This window comes from Poecilia reticulata, chromosome 20, assembly GCF_904066995.2.
Source record: "Poecilia reticulata chromosome 20, P_reticulata-male-v2, whole genome shotgun sequence".
Taxonomy (NCBI): domain Eukaryota; kingdom Metazoa; phylum Chordata; class Actinopteri; order Cyprinodontiformes; family Poeciliidae; genus Poecilia; species Poecilia reticulata.
The window spans coordinates 3,213-25,895 of NC_088849.1; the positions used below are offsets into that span (position 1 = coordinate 3,213).

The 22,683-nt window shown below is 39.8% G+C and overlaps 1 protein-coding gene and 1 long non-coding RNA gene across 8 annotated transcripts in view; both read right to left on the reverse strand.

Annotated features, from left to right (window-relative positions):
• Positions 1 to 1,259: 1,259 nt before the first annotated feature.
• LOC145549468 (uncharacterized) lies at positions 1,260 to 3,518 on the reverse strand. Its single transcript, XR_014085460.1, has 2 exons — positions 3,126 to 3,518; positions 1,260 to 2,900 (listed from the first exon to the last, which is right to left on the reverse strand). It is a non-coding gene; the product is annotated as an uncharacterized LOC145549468 (long non-coding RNA).
• Positions 3,519 to 21,961: 18,443 nt separating this feature from the next.
• arhgef4 (Rho guanine nucleotide exchange factor (GEF) 4) overlaps positions 21,962 to 22,683 on the reverse strand; it is an 87,543-nt gene continuing 86,821 nt past the window's right edge. For 5 of the 7 annotated variants that reach the window (XM_008438224.3, XM_008438226.3, XM_008438229.3 and 2 more), the window contains one exon: positions 21,962 to 22,657. In XM_008438224.3, the coding sequence (XP_008436446.1) occupies positions 22,503 to 22,657 (155 nt within the window). In that variant the 3' untranslated portion in view covers positions 21,962 to 22,502. The remainder of the gene's footprint in view (positions 22,658 to 22,683) is intronic. The other 2 variants (XM_008438225.3, XR_536409.3) reach the window with 2 other exon arrangements.

Consider the following 22,683-nt stretch of genomic DNA (forward strand, 5'->3'; position numbering starts at 1 on the left):
CGAACACGTGTACCTACACTTAAGCACCCCTCCTCGGACTAAACCCAGCAGTACGCAGGCCCTGGAAGCTCGTGCCCCTGGTAAGGCCACTCAGTTTTACGATGTGGCCTTGGGTTGACCGGGGAGAGGCTACCCTCCCCAGCCTCTTCCGGCCGAGCGCCCCCTGTCCGGTCCCTGGTTGGGACTTAGACTTTTTCTCGCCATCAACTGAGAACCGGGCCTGCCAGGCCCACCGGCCGAGCACGTGTACCCACACTTAAGCACCCCACCTCGGACTACACCCAGCAGTACGCAGGCCCTGGAAGTTCGTGCCCCTGGTAAGGCAGCAGGACTTAGATTCTGGTAAAAATGTTGGGTTTCTCCATAGGTTTAACTGGAGAGTGTTCGCTGCGTACCCAAATTTTGCACATCTTCTAACGGCCACCAACAGGGCAATTTTGACCCGATCGAGATGCGGCTTGGCAGCCTTTGCGATCTCGTCTCGGACTACACACATACCGAATTTTGGAGCTCTAGCATCAAAGCTTGGCCCTTCAGAGCCATGTGCGGTTTTCGGACCCCAGGTCCGGATCGACCCAAGGGGGCGTGCCTGAATTGAAAAACCAGTGACATTAGTTCCATGTGGTCGGACTGAACACCCCCACGAAGTTTCAGCTCCGTTGGACCACGTTAAGTGGGTCTCCCTGGTGTTTGAATTTCGTGTTTCCAGAAAAATCGCTCCATTGATTTGAATGGGAAATGGCCGCCCGGAACCATAATTTTGCCTATATTCTAACGGCCACCAACAGGGCAATTTTGATCCGATCGCGATGCGGCTTGGCAGCCTTTGCGATCTCGTCTAGCTCTTTAAACGTACCGATTTTTATAGCTCCAGCTACTACGGTTCTTGCTGGGGGGCCGGTGCCGTTTTTAGAAATGGGGGGGTCCGGATCGACCCCACGGGGGCGTGCCTGGATTGAACAAGCGGTGGCATACGGTCCATGGGGTCGGACTGAACACCCCCACGAAGTTTCAGCTCTCTGGGACCACGTTAAGTGGTAATGCCACGCGGTTTTATTTCCAGTTACCATAACCCTCCGAACATAACAGGAAAAATGCTCGTCAAAATACTTAATTCAACATAATTGGACCAAGCTAAGCAATCATTTGCAAAAGTATAAAAAGAAAAAAACAAGAAAATGTTACATTTAAATCAAAACATGCCATTATAAAGGAAAATTAATAATGCAGTATATAAAGAAAGAGACCGAAAGACCAAACAGGTTCGGAGCACGCCGAGAAATGAGTTCGATGGCAGTTTAATTCCACTTTGACATGCTGTGAAATGTAAAAAAAAAAATTGTCTTTCAGCCATTTTAAAAGTAGCTGCATATATAATGTAATCATTCATTACAATGATTATCTCATTTATAATAGGCACAAATATATAATAACATATCAGTATATAATTACATAATATATTTACCATTATCACAACAATACATCTTATAATAATTTGATGCAACTGCGAACTATGATCAAAGCATAACTGCCAGCTGGAGAAGATTTGCATAGCGAGGGGAAAGAATCTGCAACATCCAGAGTTGCACGGTACCCTTTCGAAGACCATGGAACCTGCATTTGATTGGTGGCAGGAGAAGGCATGCTTTGCATGCAAAAACTGTAAACAATAGTGCAAAAACCAAAGACTGGAGAGAAGCAGTCGAGACTTCTTCTGTAGAAAGATGAGTTACAAATGATAATTATTTACTACAACGAGCAAGATCAATACAGATAAAGTGTTACTACCGTCGACTCCCATCTTTTGTTGGACATTTTAGCATGGTCTGGCTATCAATAAAAAAATGTTTTACATTACACAGGAAAACACACGCCAAAAAAAAACTAAGTTGGAAAATAAATCGCAACACACTTTACACTGGAACTAATAATAAAAATATAATAAATAAATAAATAAACGAATAAATAAATAAACAATTAGGGAAAATAAACAAGAGAGACATAGTCCCTCCAGCGTGTCCTTCCCTGAGCCGTCCTCAAGGTGGGACGTGCCCGGAACACCTGACCAGAGAGGCGACTCTGAGCCCGGCCACTCGCCATCGTACCCACACCTGGCTCCAGAGTGGGGCCCCGGTGACCCGCGTCCGGGCAAGGGAAAGCTAGATCCAAGGTTGCTGGGGTCATCATAAGGGGTCTTTGGGCTGCGCTTTGTCTGGTCCCTCACCTAGGACCTGTCTGCCTTGGGTGACCCTAGCAGGGGCATAAAGCCCCAGACAGCATAGCTCCTAGGATCATTGGGACACTCAAACCCCTCCACCACGACAAGGTGGCAGCCCGAGGAGAGGAGAACTGTTTACAACAACTATTTACAACAACAATATATATTTACAAAAATAACTATTTTAAATCTTCAAGGAAAACACTAATGATAACACCAATAATAAACAATTTACAAAAGAAAAAAAGGTCCAGGAAAAAAACATGGAGTCCAGCTCACTCATTTAACCACAAAAGGTCCATCCCTTCTCCTCCAAACGATCTCCTCCTGACCCCATAGTCCATCAGGACCTCCTCTCCAGCTACAATGTCTCTGACTGCTTCGATGAGGAGCGTCGCTTGCCCCAGTCCTGGCAGGTTTGCCACCACGCACTTTGAATTGTTTCTCTTTGCCGAGTGGTTTATTAACCGGCCAAAAGTGGAAATCTCCGGATGGCAGTGGCAGTGTTCAGGCTGGGCGTTCACACAGAGGTTCTGGTTGCCTGATTTGAAAAAAAAGAGGTACGAGCCATCGTCCTCCTTCAGGGTGGCAAGTATCTTGCGGCCCTCGCTAGCGGTGATGAGCCGCCCGTGGTAGTCACAGACCACGGAGCCCTTGCCGAAATTCCTGGTCGCAAAGACCCCTGTCAAAACAAGCGGAAAGGCGTTAAAATTTATTTTTCTCCCTCCCCTCAACAGTAAACAAGGTGGCTGCTACAACGATAACACGGTGATATAAACAGAGCTTAAAGTTAAAAAAAACAACTTTATTTTCTAAATTGCCTTTTAAATATGTGCTTTTTTGAGCAGATTTGTTTAACGGTGCCTAACGAGCACATTTAAAAATGTGTGTTACCAAATGGACTCACCTCTTCCAGCACCAGGCCTCTGGCTCTCTGCAATTACCAGGCCGGCCCAGCTCTGGTCACCGACGTACCGGGCGACGTCCGTCTCCTCTTGGCCAGTTGGAGGGGGAGGTGCCCAGAGCCTGACGAAATCCCCTGCCGGAACGCTGTTTTTGCTCCACTTGGACCGTGAGACATATCTCTGGACTTGAGTCAAAGTTGGCTTCTGCCTGCTCCATTTGGCTAGGACACAGAAAGAAATATGGTTTGACCAGAGCAAAACGCACCCTGCATCAATTCTGGGCGACAGAGGAGGAGGAGGGGCGAGGGAGAAAAATAAACAAAACAAAAAAAGACTGAAAACAACTCACTCATGAGGTGACGCCTCCTCAGCTTCAGCTGAGCCACCCGCCACTTGTCAAAAAGCTTTCTGGAGCCAGGGAATCCAGCGTTAACCCTCTGCTTCTTGAATGGCGGCTCTCCGTCCAGGGTGACGGGGAAGGTTGCATAAAACGCCCCCAGGTCCATCGCCTCACCGGGGTCGCCGTCCGGCCTCTTGGCGGCGTCCGCGGAACTGGAAGAGATTGAAACCGTTTAAAAAAACATGTCGCCACACGGATAGACAGCAATGTGCACGCCGGGGACAAACTCACTCACCCACGCAGCGTAACCAGATAGCTGCAAACCAGCGACAACTGGTGAGGGCTGAGCGGGAGAACGACAGAGCCGTCATGAAACCCCAAATAGCTGCGTAGGACGGATGCGGCACCCTCAGGGAGATCCGCCACATCCCTGGCTGCGATGTGGCGGAAATCCTTGCCGGAGACTGGCGGCAGACGGTAACTGGAAGACGGAGCGTTTCGTTGAGCCTAAGAAGCCGTGTTAGGAGAAAAAGCCCCGCCTACAACGGCAACGTTCAGGCGGTTGGCTGTGATTCCGAGGCAAATACTCACTGCTGGTGCAGCCGCAACACGTCCATTGAGGCGCTCTTGATGCCGGAGCCGGTCCGCCCGATGTCCGGCAGGTCTCTGCTGATGAGCGCCCCCGGCCTGATCTTCTGAAAATAGACCTGCAGCAACTGCAGATGAAGGGAAGTATAGACGGTTGAAATCGGTCGAGTAACACGGCCAGGGGTCGTGCTTTGTACCGCGGCAAAGAAATAAAATAAAAAGAAACGAGAATAAATCTTACAACAGCGTCGTCCTCCGTTAAAGCAAATGAAGTGGCCGGCTTCCCCTCATCAGACGGCGTGTGAATGACAATAACGTGGCCGTCGTTGCTCGGGCGCCGTTCCAACCACTCTTTGGCCTTGAAAACAAAAAAAAAGGGCACGCGATGAGCAAAAACAAGCACGTTCACAAAACTGCAATAGCAATTCTTCCAGACTCGGAGGAAGGCTTTTTGCTAACCGTTAGGTTCTCCACGGTAGAGGGACTCAGCAGGAGCTTCAGGATAAGGACGGCTTCACAGTAGTAACGATACCGTGTCGTCTCGATATCTGTGACGTGCCGTCCTCCCTGAATGCTTTTGACGACATCCGTCATCTCCTGCTGAGCCCTCTGGAGGACGCGCTGACAGTCTCCCAGCGTGGTGTTCGGGCCGATGGCGAGCTTCGGCTGGGACCTGCATTACGACGACAGAAAAAAAATAAATAAAAAAAATGAGTTAAAAAATGTCAAGTCTTGTTTGATGTGATGTCTTAAATATATAATTTACTATGCTTCTGAAAATTATTTACCAATATGTGGATACAAGTACTTGGATAGTAAAAATGTTATTTCTCAACAAAATTTAACTGTTATGTTGTTTACCAAGGTCCATTAATGTGAAATGTGAAACCATAAAGAAAAGTCACCATTCAACTTCTAAATAGTTATGAATTTTATTCAAATAAAGTCTTATTACCTTTAGAAACCACTGCGAATCAGTTAACAGTTCCCATCTAATCCTCCCTGCATTTTCCCAAGGCAGGAACAACAGATGTGTTCATTTTCATACAGATACATTTTACTAAAGAAAATGGGACCAGTGTATCAGCTATCCATGTTTTTCATTTCAAATTGCCTCAAATTGGTTTTTGAACCACAGAGCTTTCCTGACCACTGAAATGACCCAGTACATCAATCTGGATTTTGATGAGAAATTAGCACACTTCAAATATTTTCCAAACTCTTATAAAACAGACATGAGCAGTTTCAATGCCAAAACATCTGTTACTCAATATTTTCAGATTAGTTTTCTACTTCTTTGGTTATGAAGTAAAACATGTTGAGATGAATATATGAAATACACTCTTAAGAATGTTATCTAATAAAGGATGAAACTAATTAGAATTAAATTGGGATCCATCCATTTTCTTCCACTTATCCAGGGTCAGCAACTTCAGAAAGGAGGCCCAGACTTTCCTTTCTCCAGCCACTTCTTCCAACTCCTCCAGGGGAACCCCAAGGTGTTTCCAGGCCAGCCGAGACAGTCCCTCAAGCGTGTCCTGGGTCTTCTCCTAGGCCTCCTCCCAGCGTGATTATTGAAGTGTTCTGCTGATTAAGTTATACATTGATTAAACTATGAGTAAATCTAACCTAAATTGAGGCTTATGTAGTGAAATCAGTTTAATTCTGCTATTTTTAATTATAGCTTTAACTTTACCACATGTTGAAATATTAGACTGATCCTATTTCAAATAATGTCCAAAGTAATGAACATTGAGAATTAGTCTTGTAGGGGTATAATAGACTGGACTGCATTTAAGACTCCCGAGTCCTAGAGTCACCTTTCCCACGTGCTGTTCCTATAGGCGGAACCTGGGAAGGCTGATACGTACCGCGCCCCTGGTTTCAAAAACACGCCATCCGTTAACACCGCAAGGTGGAACTGGCATGCCCAGGAAGCAGAAGCGTTCTCCGTTGATTCTCTTTTGGTCTGGTCTGGGTTGAGTGCCAATGGTCTGCTTGGTGGGGCACTGACTCACCTTTGCCACCAAGCTAATGAACATGAACTGTGCACCAGCAGATCTCAACCATGTTGTTACGGCTCCCCATGCTACAGTTCCACCAAGAGAAATTAACAAAAGCAGCCATAGCTAAGTGTTACCACCCAGCCATCCTCCCAAGGAAGAAGAACCTGGACCAGCCACACAGCAAGCTGCTGCCTTCCAGGTCTCCAAGCACCTGCTGGGATTCATCACTCCAGTATGAGTAAAGTCATTCTAGTGCCATCATACACCGCAAGACCTCTAGAATGAACAATATTATGTGATCCAAAAAGGATACATGACCACATTAACTTACCAAAAGCTGCCACCATGGGATGTGTCCTCTACTTCTTCTTCTTCTTCTTTTCTATTATGGCGGATTGCAAGCAACTTTAAGGTGCATACCGCCACCTACTGTGCATGTGTGTAGCAGCATTTCTCTACATCTTTTAAATTCTATTTATTAATCTTGTGTTTTTAAGAAACGTAAACAGTGCTTTCCTTAGTCTATAAATATCTTTTATGTTTCCTTCATTTCCCAATATTCCTTTGAGACTCCATTCTTGTCCTGTCCTTCTGACTATTCTTTTCAAATATTCCCTTTCGGATTCATATATTCTACAGTTCATTAATACGTGTTCTACATTTTCTTTCTCCCCACATCCTTCACATTTATCATTATTTTTCTTCCCTATTAAATATAAGGTGTCATTTAAATAGGTATGACCTACTCTTAATCTGGTCATGATTATTTCTTCCCTTCTGTTTCTCTCGTTAATATTTGTAATTAGTACTGACTTTTGGACTTTATACAGTCTTCTCCCTTTTTTTCCTTCATTCCATCTTTTTTGCCATTCTTCTATTTCTTTATTTTTGATGCATGATTTCCCTTCCCCTTTCCCAAAAGGAATTCTAATTGTTATTGCCATTTCTAAGGCCCTTTTTGCTAATTTGTCTGCTTTTTCATTTCCTTTAACCCCTTCATGAGCTGGTACCCAGCAAAACCGGACATCGGTACCACCTCTATATAATCTAAATAAACTATGTATTGTTTCTAATACTAGATCTTTTCTATTATTTCCTTCTCCCTGGATGCTTTCTAAAACTGCTTTAGAATCTGAACATATCACCACCCTGTCTGGGCGAACCTCCTCTATCCATTGTAAGCTTAATATAACTGCCATCATTTCTGCAGTGAAAACAGATAGGTGGTCTGATATTCTTTTGGAGATGTTAATTTCAAACTCGGGTATATTTATTCCTATTCCCACACATCCTTTGGAATTTTTTGATCCGTCTGAGTAGATTTCAAGGTAGTTATAATATGTTTCCCTTAAATATACATTAGTCTTTACACCTATTTCATTTAACTTCCAGTCTCTTTTCATTTTAAGAATTGTCATGTCTACATTAGTTTCAGGAAGTATCCATGGAGGAATGACACTTATTGGATTAATTTGAGCTATTTCCTTATCCTCTAGTCCGTATTTTTTGGTTAGTTTATTTATCATCCATCCGAATCCATTACTTTGGAATTTTGTATATTCCCAACAGTTTTTTATTATATTAGATTTTATGTTTTCATCTCCATTACTTTTAATTTTCATCCAATATACTAAGGCTAATTTTGTTCTTCTCATTTCTAGCGGGGTTTCTCCAGTCTCTATTAGAAGAGCATTAATAGGTGTCGTTTTTACCATTCCTGTACATATACGTAAAGCCCTACTTTGTAGTCTGTCTATCTTTTGTAGTGTTGTTTTAGCTGCTGCTCTATATATGAAACTGCCATAATCAATTATTGATCTCATAAGAGCCCTATATATGTTTAATAATGACTCTTTGTCTGCACCCCAGTTATTTCCAGCCACAGCCTTAAGTAAATTTATGACCTTCTTACATTTAGTTTCTAGCTTTTCTATATGTGTTTTCCATGTATAGGACTTATCTATCCATAGTCCTAAATATTTAAAGTCTTTAACTCTTTCTATAGGTTGTCCATATAATGTTAGTGTTCCTGCATTTATATTTCTTTTATTTGTGATAACCATAAAGCAGGACTTACTTGTTGATAGTTTAAAACCCCATTCATATGACCATTTTTCCACTTTCTTAATTGCTTTTTTAATTTTTCTACTATGAACTTTACGTTTTTTCCTCTCATCCATATGGCTCCATCATCTGCGTATAATCCAGAATTTATACATTTATCAATGTCAGAAAAGATGTCATTGATCATTATATTAAATAATATTGGGCTGATTGCACTTCCTTGCGGAATCCCATTCTCCACATTAAGCTCTTTTGAGTAATCATTTCCGATCTTAACTTTTATTTTCCTATCCCTCAGGAAATCTGCTACCCAGTTGAACATCTTTCCACCAATTCCCATCTGTTTGATTTTTATAAGTAATCCTTCTTTCCACAGTGAGTCATATGCTTTTTCTATGTCAAAGAATACTATAATCATTATTTCCTTCATTTCAGAGCTTTCTCTATGTCATTACATACTCTGGCTAGGGCATCCATAGTTGATCTTCCTGTTCTAAAGCCATACTGGTATCCTTTTATTAGTTTTTTATGTTCCAAAAAATATCCTAGTCTATTAACTATTATTTTCTCCATCCATTTACTTAGCTGCGAGGTTAAGGCTATTGGTCTATAGTTATTAGGGTTAGTAGGGTCTTTCCCTGGTTTATTAAATGGAAGTATTATTGCCCTTTTCCAGCTATTTGGTATTAGACCTTCGTTCCATATTCTATTAAATAGTTGTAATATTAATTTCAATGTTACTTCTGGTATTTGTTGAAACATAACATAGCATAGTTGATCCTCCCCTGGTGCTGAGTTTCCTGTCCCTTTTAGTACCGTTTTCATTTCCTTCATGGTTATATTCATGTCTAGTGATGACTTGCATTTCTGACATTTTTCTAATATATTTTTATACTTTCCTAATTTTTGTATTTTCTGCTGTCTATGAGTGTTTGTAAGATGTTCTCCACTGTGTACTGCAGCAAAAGTCTCCCCTAGTAGTTCTGCTTTATCTTTATTTAACACTAGTGTATCCTGTCCTCGAACTAATGCTGGTATTTTAACTTCATTTCTTTTCCCCGTCATTTTCTTAAACATTGACCAGACATTCTGTAATTTTATTTCTGAGCCTATTGAGGAACAATATTCTCTCCATGTTTTCTTTTTAGCCCCTTTAATAGTTCTCCGCGCTATTGCTCTTTTCTTTTTATATTCAATTAGGTTTTCGATTGTTAAATTTTTCTGTAATATTTTAAATGCTTTGTTACGTTCTTTAATTGCTGTACTGCACTCATCATTCCACCAGGGGACTACTTTTTTCTTACCTTTGACTTTGATTTTTGGTATGCTAAAATTTGCAGCATTTAGGATGTGTTCTGTTATCTGTTTTGTGCATTCCTCAATGTTATTATTTAGTGAAATCTCTTGGCTGGTTTTTTCACAATTATTTTTGAATTTTTCCCAGTTAGCTTTTTTAAAGCACCATCTTGTTATTATGAATTCTTGTTGCCTATTTATATTGTCATTAATTATTGTGCTTACTGGAAAGTGATCACTGCCTAGTGTAGTTTCTCTGTGAATATCCCATTCACATGCACTAACAAGACAGTTGGTTATTAATGTAATATCTAGACATGACATTGTATTTTTGTATATATTTATTCTTGTATCTTTTCCATTATTTAGACAGACCAGTGACCTTTCATCCATCATTTCTTCAATTATGATACCGTTATGATTTGTTTTCTTGCTACCCCATAGCCTATTATGTGCGTTAAAATCACCACACCATAGTTCTCTTTTATTTATATTTCCTGCAATTTCTGTAATTATTTTCTTATCCAGACTTTTACAAGGGTTGTAATAGTTTATACATGTAATATTTCCATACTTTCTTAGTTTAAATAATTCTATATTTACACATTCTATATCTTTATTTATTATGTTTCTCTTATATGCTATTCCATCCTTAATTAGGGTGGCACATCCACCTCCACTACCTTTACTTCTGTCCTGTCTTTCTACATTATATCCTGGGATTTTAAATTCTAGGTTAGGTTTCAGCCATGTTTCTTGTATGCATATTATGTCAGGAATTATTTCTAAATCATAAATATATTTTTAAGTTCTTGTCCATTGGTAATTAAACTTCTAGCATTCCATTGAAGAATATGAATACTTATTGTGAGAGTTTATTCCTGAGTATTCTCTGTCGTTTCTGTGGCACTTAAGATGGTGTGAATCTGGTCTGCTTGAATTTCTTTCATATCTAGGAATCTTCCTGCCGCTGTTACAATTGCTTTTATTTTGTCACTTTTCTTCTTCATTTGCACTGTGACATTAATAATGTGGCACATAAATGCGATAAAGTTTTCTTTTTCACCACCATTGAGTTTTCATCCACTTTACATTTGTGTGAACATGTTTTTGAATAATTGTTGTTGGCGCTAAGCTTTGTCTTTGTTCATTCTGCCCTTGATTGGAACTCCAAATTGTGTTTCTTTGTTCCGATTCTCCTGTTCTAATTTCTTTTGGGTCATTTTTCCTAGCTCTTTTTAAGGCTTCTGCGTATGAGACTCTTTCTGTTATTTTGATTCTTTGAGCTACTTTAGCTTCCTTTTGTATTTGCATCCTCCATATGCTGCACTATGTTCTCCTCCACAGTTACAGCATTTGATTTTAGCTTCTTTTCACATTTTCCATATTCGTGTGGCCCTCCGCATCTTGCACACCTGGGTTTTCCTTTACATTCTTTGCGATGTGTCCTATTCTTTGGCAAGCGAAGCATCTGAGGGGTTTTGGGATATATTCTCTGACTCTGTAATTCAGATATCCTAGTTGAATATTTTCTGGCATGCGGTTTTCAAATTGCAAAATTACTGCCATTGTATCTTTGAGTTCTCCATCTCTTTTACTTTTAATCCTGGTGGCCTCTGTTAATTTTCCTCCTTTAATTTCTTTTTTCAACTCCTCCATTGATATTTCTGTTGGGACTCCTGATATCACTCCCCTCAGCCTTGCTAAGGAACCTGGAATATGTGCTTTGATTCTCTCCCCCATCAAGTTTTCCATTCTGATTATTTTTTGTTGTTGAGTTTCGTTGCTAGCATAGATAAGCACTCTTTTTTTACTCATGATTCTAGCCGTTTTAATTTTTCCTATCTCTTTCTCTATTGCTCTAGTCAGTTTAATTGGGTGGATAAATCCTCCTTCTTGCTTAAATTCCACTATTGCCTTATATTCCACTTCTCTATTCCAGTTATTCTTTTCTCTTGTATTCGTACTGTCGTTAGTTTTTGTCTTTTTGTTGGTTTCTTCTCTGGCTTCACTTTCTTCCGACCAACTTCTTTCCCTTTCTTGTCTCTTCCTAAGTGTTCTTTTCATTCTTGCTGACCTTGATATTACCCATTCCATTTCATTACCACTATTCCCTCCTGAAGTAGAAGCCATGCCGCTACAGTCAATGCACAGTTTATGCAATCCGCCAAATCGCTCCTACCGTCTTCGTTTGCTTGTTAGCTTGTTGCCTCCGTCCGTCCCACCCTCCACACACCTTAGCACCTGCTACAGGGTCATGTGTCCTCTATGATCAGCAGGCAGCAGTTCAACAAAATGCACCCCATTCTGAGTCATGGTGCCGATTTTCTACATGGTTCCAAGTTCATTCTAAGTCATCCAGTTCAACCGCTGAGTTCATTCTGATCACAACAGTACATGGTTTGTTAAGGTTTGCAGCAAAAACAGTTGAACTACAAGCTACAATTTGAAGCCCCACTATGCAATGCATTCTGGGAAATGCTGAAATGCTGACAGACATTTTAAAGGCCATTTCTGATGTTCAGAATGGCATTTACACACATTTTTGGCAAATAGCAGAAGCTCAGAGATGACATTTGAATCTGTGCTGTGATTTCTGTCTTAAAAACTGAGTTTGAATAAAAATCAAATCAAATAAAACATGGTTAAAAGAGTAGATGCTTAAAACTAAAGTCCAGTCTTCAGAGCAGCAAATCCTTCATCCAACAGAGGCTCAGAGATGACATTTTAAAAGTGAAGAGTGATTTATTTCCAAAACAGAGTTAAAAAACAAATAAAAATGGAATAAAATCTGGCTAAGTTGAAGTAAGAGGCCACTGAGGGTTAGGCTTCATCATATGTCCAGTGACATTCCAGATACTTGCACTAAATGCTTATTTGAAAAAGGAACCCTTCTCCATTGTATGTGGGAATGTCTTGAAATTCAGGAATTTTGGAAGGATGTTATAAGGTGTCTATCTGAATTGTTTAGGGTGAAAGTCCCATTAGAGGTTAAAATCTGTGTTCTGGGAATAAACCCAGTGGAATTTAAACAATCACAGATTAAAACTAAATTGATAGACTCTGGACTTCTTCAAGCCAGAAGATCTATTGCATTATGCTGGAGGAGCATGGACGCGCCCTCCATGGGACTCTGGAAGAAAGAAATTGCAAACTCACTCGGACTGGAAAAACTAACATACATCGCCAAGAGTAAACAGCGGGACTTTGAGAACTTGTGGGAGCCATAAATGAGGATCATAGGGACTGAAGACGGAGCTTAATAATGGGTGTCTTGAATGGATGTCTTGTTTACAGTTTTTATTTATATACTGACTTGTTAATTTTTGTTTTTGTTCCAATTTTAAGGGTCTTTTTGGAATCAAACAAATGCAGGTTTGAATGGTGAATGCGTGAGTGAATGTGATGTTTATAATGTTAAGTTGAATGTTTGTAAATTTATGTCCTAAAAGAGAAAATTCAAGAAAAAATATATATAAAAAGAGGCCACTGAGGGTTAAAACCCAGCTCTATATTCCTAGCCAGACTGACTAGAGAGAAAAATGAATAGGAGTCTTTGGCTCAGACCACCAAATGTGGTGGGCAGGGCAGAGGGGTGGAGGGAGCATAGAAAACCAAGTTTGGTAAAAAGAGCACTTATATTTTTGGAGTTGTTTTGAGTGAGCAATTCCTCAAATGAATGGAGGTCAATGGCAGCTGTGTAAAAGGAAGGAGCTACACCGACCAAACTTGGAGGGTATGTGAGGCCCCTTCCACATATTCTCTGTGCTAAGATTGTCCCCCCACCATTTTTTTGTTTATTTTATTTGCTCTAATGTGCAAGTGGGTTTCATCCTGTATGCCCAACCCTCCACTAGATGGCAGCATAGGACTGTCATTGAAAATGGAGCTCTCCAAACTATCCAGATCAAAACCTAATCAAATTAAACAGACCGACAAATATTAATGATTAAAAAGACATTTATTTTATAACAAATTACAAATTTCATTATATTACAACACTGTGCATGATAATAAGTAAACAAGATATATATATATATATATATATATATATATATATATATATATATATATATATATATATATATATTCAATCATGTTATTGTAATACACTGTAAGACCAATCACAGCACATCTATTTGTAGAAGTATTTTTCATTTCCGTTTCCATGTACTTGTATATTATAGCTCCATGTTGTTTTATGATGCTATGCATGGGGCTGCCAGCAGGGGGAGTACCTTAAAACCCTTTCACTCACCTCTCCACTCTCTCTCTCCTCCAGCATGAACATGGCAAGCCTTCCAGGATGCATCTGTCTTTTTCTGTTTATAATCTTGATTGAGACACAAAATACATAATATTATAAAAACAGCATAGAGTGTGACATAATGACCGCCAGGGGGCAACAAACATTGAGGCAGTACATCAGCCTAGTATTACATAAATATATTAAAGAGAACATAAAGTGCAAATTTTAATAGCTTTAGTATTGGTGGAATTTCAAATAGTTTTAATATCATTGCCAAAAATGGAAAGAAGTGATTTTGTATTTTTTATTAGTGTAACGGCATTTATGCATGTGCCATTTGGCTAAGTATATACGATTAATAATATAAAAAAAAATTTTAGCTGTTGGATAGTTAATGAAGCAAAACAATACATGTTCAAAACAAATGGAGACATACGGTTCAATAGAAGCAGAAATCACAATGAAAATACTTTTTAAAAATTTAACAGAGAAAAGGCCAAAATAAATAAAACATGTTCTGTGTTTCCTTAACAAAAGAGCACATAATATCCATGTTGTTGTTAAAACATTGTATAAAAACTTTGGAGGGGTAAATTCTGTGAATAATTTTATAAGACACTTTTACTTTATTAGTTATCATATATTTGGTAAAGTCCAAATGCTTTTCCAGTTAAAGTTATCAATAAAGATGTTCCAATAAAATATCACATATGGAGTTGAAATGTTTCTCAGAAATAATTAGCATTTCTTTTTTATGTTTGTTGCTTTTACTGGTTGAGCAGAAACAGATTTTGAAAAATTTCAAGTTTGGTAGAATAAAATTAAAAGTCTTGTATTCTATCCTATTAAACTTTTAAATAAAATAACTACTCCTGCATGTTGGGAACCAGGGTTTTTGTTTGTTTGTGGGGGAAGAAGTTTCTGTCTGCCTGCTGCTTCCCTTTTTAATCCACTAGAGGGCGACTGGAGGCCGCACATGTGGAGAGTATCCCTGCTGACTCAGCCAGAGCACCTGTGATCTATCAGCTAATAATCCTGGCGTATAAGAGGAGCTGACTGCCAACACCTTGACGTCTGTCAGCTGACTCCTGCCCACCTGATCCTACCTGTCCGCCCTCCACCGCATGCGGCCTCCTCAGCTCCAACAAAGAAACAGTTCTATCAAGAACTCACTGGAACCTGAATCACTCCAAGAACGCCCACAGTATCTCCTCTTACGTTAAAGTCTCCTTGTAAAATAAGTAAGATCTTTCTGATTGTTTCAAAGATTCCATCTTTCTGATGACCTCAAACTCACCATTTTCTTCTCACTACTCTTCAGAAAACAGACGACCCCTGTAGCCCCTCCCAAGGACCAGACTCGGATTCTCACCATTTTTGAAATAAATTTTATCTGATTGTCTATTCTCCTGGTGGTGTTCTGTATGTGGGTAAAGAAACTGGAACCCAACATGACATTTACAATATCTTGCAAAAGGAACATGACCTCTTAATATGTTCCATTTTCTCAGTTCTAATCCACAAACCTCTGTGTGTTTCATTTGGACCATCTTTATGCAGCAGGAAGCAATGCTAAAGTTGAAAATGGCTGTCACAGCGATACAGATTTCACCTGACATGGCAATGCCTGAATCTAGTGGACGATAAAAGGAACAGCAAGCACAAAACAAAACAAAAACTTTAATTGCAACAACACAATTTAAAGTCATACTAAACTTTGGAGTACAGAAAAAAGAGCAATTACAACACTGAAACTTCAAAAACTGAACTTTTTACAACACCACAGTCAAAGAAATTAAAATAAAATGTTAACTGATAAATTATCGAATAGAACATTGTCAACATAAGACTAAACTATTTCTCTTGGGGGAGGTGAGCAAACCTCACCCATCCAGCTAAGATCATCCCCTGGCCGTCCAACCCAAACGAGTGCTGCCTCACCCCATAGTCCATGTAGATCTCCTCTCCCAGCTTGATGTCTCTTGTTGTTTTTATTAGGAGAAATGGGTCTGCCAGGTCTGGGAACTTCACTAAGAGTTTTGGACAGAAAGGTTTATTGGTCTGCCAAACAGAGCGTTATCTGTGGAGCTAAAGGAGATAAATACATTAAACACATCACCAAACACAAACATGGCTACCCCGAGATCAAATGCACATACCCTGCTCAGCTTTAGGTCTCTGCTCTGAGCTTCCACAGGATGCAAGGTTATTGCTTGTTTCCTATTCTGAAGATTGGAATTTTGATTGTGGAGTCCTTTTTTCATCATGTTATTTTATTTCCTTTTTAATTTCTTTATTTTCTAACTCAGTTTTTCTGACATGAAGCTTGATTCAGCCTTTATTCCCACTTGTGACCCCTGCCAAGCGCTGGAACGGTTCAATCAGATGAGAACTACAAACATGTCCGCAAGTTTTACCCAGAATGCACTGCAGTTACTTGATTGCTCCTCTGAAGGCTGAGTGCCGTCTTTAAAACTCCGGTTTTTCACAAAGCTCTTTTAATTCTTTGTTTGAAAACTCCTTTTCCTGATATGAAGCTTGATTCAACTTTTAATTTCACTAATGAGCTTCTGCTGAGGACTGAAACTACTGTGAGGAAAATAAAATTAAAATATGCTAGTTTTAAACTTAACCATATGCACAATATATTAAATAATCAGCGTTTTAAAATAAGAACATTGGGTTCCAAATTGCCTATATGTTACTTTAGGTTTAATGCAGGAATCTGTTTTTTAGTGAATCGCTCATAAAGGAAACAGATGCTCGGCAGTTCAGATAAAAAACAGGATGGAAAAGATGCGTTCTGTCTGTTCACAGTCAAATTCTTTGGTGATTTTCTAGGGGTAAGGAAGACACTTAAACCTGGAGAAAAACAAAACGAGGTCTAGGTGAAAAAAATAAACCTCTTTCTGACAACTAGGGTCTTTCTTCAAATGTTTAGAAAGGAACAGGAGAGATTCCAGATGTAACCAACATGAGAAAACCCTGTTTGAAAATGACCTTTGCTCTCTCTGACTTTTTCTCACTCTGGACCTTTGATCTTTCTCTCTTCATCTTTGGTTTTGAATAGGTCTCAAAGAAAGTGACAAAATCATTTAGACCATCCCATCTAGGTAATTTGAAACTGCTTAGAGGTTTAGGAGAGGATAGGGTGGAGCTAAAGGAAGGTGTTCAATGCATATATTAAAATTAAGATGACACCTCTTAATAAAAACCTCCACTTCACAGAAGCAAATTGAATTGCTTTGTTTGCAGCCACACAAGCAATTCCCAAAGGCACCTTTGCTTTTTTTTCTTTTTGTATTTTGTTCATTTTCTACTTTTCTCGGGTAATTAATGTCTGTTTATGGTTTGGACTTCTTGATGGTTTGGGTGTGATGATGATCTGTTTTTCTATGTATTGTCTGAATAAAACCCTAGATATGTCTGAAGTTGACAGACTGGCGACCTGTCCAGGGTGACCCCGCCTCTCGCCCGGAACATTAGCTGGAGAGGCACCAGCAACCCTCCTGACCCCACCGAGGGACAAGGGTGTCAAGAAAAGGGGGTTGAAGTTGAATGGCGACTGGTTGTTCTCTGTATGGTTTCCACTTTATACATGCGGAATCCTGAATTTTGGGACACTAGAGGAAGTTTGACTCTATTATTCCTCTAATTTAACACTACACAATCAGATTTGGACTACAAACATGTCCGCTTCATTTACCCATCATGCTTAGCAGTCGGGCCTTTAAATTCGCTTCTAGTTTGACAGTTTTGATGCAAACCCTGTTAAACTTTATACCGTTGGATTCAGCATGAACTTGTCTTTTAAACTTGATAGGTCAGAACGAGCTTTGAAACAATTTGGAGATCGGCAAAGAACCCGAACGAACAATCAGGCTTGGACTATATGGCCGCTGGACTTCCCCGGAGTGCATTACGGTTCCTTATTTACTATGTACTACAGCTGCATGCTGCCATTTTAATCACAGAGAACACGTGAGGCTGCTGCTGAACCATTGCAGCTAATACTGGGTAATTCTTTTCCGGGGTCAGATTACTCATATACCTTCTTTTAGCATCACTAAAAGCCGAAATAGTAAAGAAGAGAAGATAAAAGGTGGATTTAACTTGGTTTAAAACCATATTCTGGTGATCTTTTAGAAATAAAGGTTTAATTAACTTTAAATCAGTCTAATTTCAATTCCTTATTCATCTTTTGATAATAAAAGGTTGATGGGGGTTCCTCAATAATTCTGTTTGAGACTTTGCACATGATCCTGCACAAATACTCACTGAAGTCTCAATTTAACTCGATTTAACTCTGATTTTTATACTGGACACATAGCATGGCTTCATAAAATCAGATTTTTATGAAGCAGTTGGGGTTCTGTACGCAGCTTTGTCGAGCAGGGGGTATCAGACCTATATTCTTCTTAAGGAGATGTTTGAGGTCCTTTTCTGAATCCAAGCAGCCTGATGGAACCATGACACTTCCTTTTATCAGCACCTACTCACCTGCTAACGTCAATCTGGCCCAAGGTTTGAGAAAGAATTTTGTAGGACTCTAGTCTCTCAGTGGAAGGCTGACCGATAGGAGGGTCATACCTGCTTTCAGACCAAACAGAAACCTGAGGGACCATTGATAGAGATTTTTTGGCATTATCATTTTGTTGTTACTTTAGTTCATATTCAGTCTAATGTTAGTCAGTTTAAAGTGTTCTCTTTTATAGTGTGTGTATGAACTAACCTGGGGGTCACAACTGTCTGTTCATCTTCATGTGAAACAGTTTGACCGAGATTTGAACCGGGCTCAGACCGTAGGTCAGATGTCGCATCTGGAACTGGGTTGTTAGTTGTTTAGGTAAATGTTGTACGACCTTTGCTGTTTTTCCTCTGCTGTCTATCTTACCTATCCTCCTTCTTTGAAGTTTGATAATAAAAGACAAGCTCTACCCAAAGATCTTCAGAACGCTCTGTGAACGGCTCAGAGGAGCAGTTGATAGAGTCTTCTCTTTTGCAAAAGCTTTAAGATTCATATACGTTGTCTGTGGTTCTTTTATGTAGGTTCTAGGAAATTACCTATCAACCATCACATTCATGTCAAAATCAGATCCCAGATGGAGCCGAGTGCAACTGGGCAGGGGCAATGCTTCAGACACCAAAAATGGCTGCTGAATCATTGTACCAACAAAGTTTATTTAATCCCACCTGGCGGGGGCCCACTAACACAAAATTGTGTTTATTTAATTAGTTGCCCGGTTTGCAGAACCAGATTTGTGGGTCATACGGCAAATACAATGCTGGCCCGACTGGTTTTGCATGAGTAAGATGTGTCCCGGAGGATGGTGAGGAAGGCCTACGCCTTGCTGAGCTCGCATTACATCCAGCACGGCTGGGGCTCGGCGAGGGTCCTGGAACACAATCTGAACTGGACCAGGGGCCAGAGAACAAAGGCAGCCTTGCTTTGGATTGCCAAGCTAGGCACACACTCACCTATGGGGTTGAACGTACAGTGTTTGCTTCTGTTTCGGGGGCTGGAAGCAGTATAGCCTTTGTATTGTGCAGATGGTCTTTGACCATTTTTCATATTTCTTCTTATTGCGAGGACAAAAAATAAATATAAACGGATTTTCTAACTTCAACATCAGATCTATATTTTTATGTACAAACTGTATGTTGTCAAAAAAAATTATTGTCCATACTTTGATAGTTAGAGAATACAGATTCGTCCCCCTCCTCCTCACCTTGGACCCGGTGTCTGAACAACACTGAAGCAGAGAAACTGAAAATCCTCATTATTAGACCGGGCCATCATTAGACTGAGGGCAGCAGCCACACTAATTTTGCAAAATTATTATATTTAGCTAAATATTATTGTTGAGGGGCACAAACAGGCTTCCTGACACACAACTTTAAAAAAAATAAAACTTGATAAAAAAAAAAAATCAAAAAGGGCACTAGGCCGTAAAGGATAAAAGGGGCAGGGGCTCAAGACCCCTCCGACCCCCCTCTGCATGTGCCTGTTCTAGTGGTTTGCAGCTACAACCAAGTCTAAATGTTGTGTTTCATGAAAGGGCCAAAACGGCTTTATCTCGGCAAAAGATCCAAAAATTGAGAACCTGAAGTTTCACAGCTCTGGATTCTAGTTTCAAACCACTAGAAGATGAACATCACCAGAATGATATTCATCTTCATCATTCTGTGTTTAGACCAGTGCTTCTCAATTCCAGTCCTCACTGACCTCCTGCTCTGCATGTTTTACATGTGCCTCTATTCCAGAACAGCTGATTCAAATGATTGCATGACCATCAAGTACTGCGGAAGCCTGTGTTAAGAAAATATATTTAAAATAAGCTAGTTTTAAAATTTAACATGACTTGATTGAAATAGCCTAATTATAGTTTTAAAATTATAACTTATTTTAGCCTATTGATCTTTATCTTACTGTAGTTAAAGCAGATTGTTTGCCAAGATCTCTGATCTGCTGTTTGTCTGTCTGGAAAACAATCAGTAGGAAGTTCCAGCTTTTCACACTGATCTGTGGAGGCCATAAACCAGCAGGAGTTTGGAGAAGCTCTGCTTAGACAAGGGGAGCAAATAGCTTTAGAGAGGGTCAGAGACGGGTCCTGGTTGGATGAGCAAAGATTCACCTTATTTCAATAAATTAAATACAAGAAGATAAAACTTTACACACAGAGTAACAAATCAGATTTGCGCTTGCAATTCTCCAAAGACGTCTTTGCTGTCTGTCGTTTCCTTTTCTCAGGTAAATTCATGTGTTTTTGTGCTTTGAGGTTTCTGATGTTGTGTGATGAGCTTTTCTGGTGATAGTCTGAATCTGTCTTGAATAAATGCTGATTATTGTGACGCTGTCATCTCTGTGTGGCTTTTGTTTCCACGCATGGAATCATTGAATCTGGGAGCACAAGAGAATACAACGAGCCCGAAGTTAATGATTTTATTCTCTTAATACCTGTTAATCACCAAAATATTAAATCCAAGTGTGTGGCAAAAGGAAAAAACCTAAAACATGCAGGGCAGGGGGGCCTGAGGACAGGAATTGAGAAACACTGGTTTAGACAGTAAATAAGGTGGAACATAGAATACGAAGTTGAAAACCCTAAAATTCTCTCTTTTGCACTTATTTTGCTGCGATAAAGTCATATGAGCCTCTCGATTGCAACTGTGATTAAGTAAAATATCAAATTGAATTTCACACCACTGCACTTCCAGTGACAGTGAATGCTGCTGTGTTGTTGCAGATGCTGCTCCCTGACTTGTTTTTAAGGTCTTTTATTCATTTTATTGTTTTTGTTGACTTTGCTTTTGTTATCTATGTACTGATTGTTAATTCAGCCCTCTTTTTCAGTAAACTACATCTATCCTTCGCTTAGTTTTAGCCCATGCCTTGTCTCCGGCCACTATTTGGAGCTGCTATGTGAGGTTTATATTACCCTGGATTGTGCCGTTTTTGGTCCATCACCATGACAGCACTGTTCCAGTACTCTGCCACAGAGCTTTTTAAGATCTGCTTACATATGCATGGGTTACTACCATCAGCTCATATTTTCCACCTGCACCATCCAAAATACACCCATCGAGGCTCTCGCCGGATCTTTTGCTGTGAAAGACCTAACTCCATTAAATATACCTGCTGTAATATTCGTTGTCTACTGAGGAACACGGCGTTGAGTACAGTGTGTTTGCCCGCCTGGCTCGGTCAGCTAACTTTGTTGTCAATCACAATAAAACCATCAACTTCGGTCTCTTCAACATTCACTCGCTCACTAGTAAGAGGTATTTGTGCAGGACATAATTTCTGACCGAACGTTAGATTTTCTGTGCTTAATCTAACAGTCGGCGATGTCTCATGATAATCTACCCGCGAGAAGTGGAGGGTGGCACCTGTAACTGTTCCTGTCACTCGTTTGAAGAAATTGTATGTCAGCTTTTTGGACCAACTCCTACTATTATTGCCACCTTGCACCACACCCCGAAATATAATAAGGATTTTATTATTGAGCTTGTATTGTTTGGCTATATTTATGCATGTCAGATCACACTGTAAAATATAAAGTGAAATAAAAATAGAATAGATGGTTTACTTTCAGTGATGTGGAGAGGTCAAGGATCAGACTGCTGGAATGTGTTGCTGGTGTTTTTGGTTATGCTGGGTATTTGACCTTAGACTGAAGTACTCTAATCTTCTTTGGGAAAGATTAGAATATTAGCACATCAGGAGAGAAAATTCAAATCCAAAACAACACACAACAGTCCACAGAATATTTAAAGCATGTAAAAGAGACCCTATACATTAGCAAAGAGAAAACACAAGGAATTTTATTCTCCAGCTAATTTCCCTTATTTTTTTAAAGCAGACAGAATAAGCATGAATATGAAATTCTACCACACAATGAAAAGTTTGAAATTTTTGTTAAATTATAAAATAAAAGCCCAGAGCAGTGGAAATAAACACAGTTTTGTTGCCAAGCAACATTTTCACAGAGGCAGTTTAGCAAGAAGACCCACAACAAGTTGCAGCAGTACAATAGAATTAATACCAGTCAGTTTTTGTCTTAAGGAGCATAAGTACATTAGGCAAGAATTTATTGTCACTGTTTAACTCAAGGGTAATGAGGAGACCTTGTCATGTCTGATTGTTATCCAACCAATAAAGTGCTTTCAAAAGATGGTCTCACCTTTATTATAGTCCACTTTATCTATACAAGTCCACAAATCCCTCCAGGGTTAGGGTTATACATTGGAAAGAAAAGCGGAACAATTAAAAAGGCTCTATGGAGGCACAAGCTCTTCTTTCTCACAACTTTGCTTCTCCTTTCTGGTTTGATTTTTATTTCTTGAAAGGTGTCAGTCTCCCAATGTTATGCCAGAAGGTGGTTTTGCGCTTGGGCTGGGCCAACATGAAGACCTGCTGCTGGGGGAGAGCAGTGGGTAAGGATGGATGTTTCTGACGCAGGAGGAAGTCGCAGTATGGCCTGGTCACTGCTGAAAGGAAATCATATATATATATA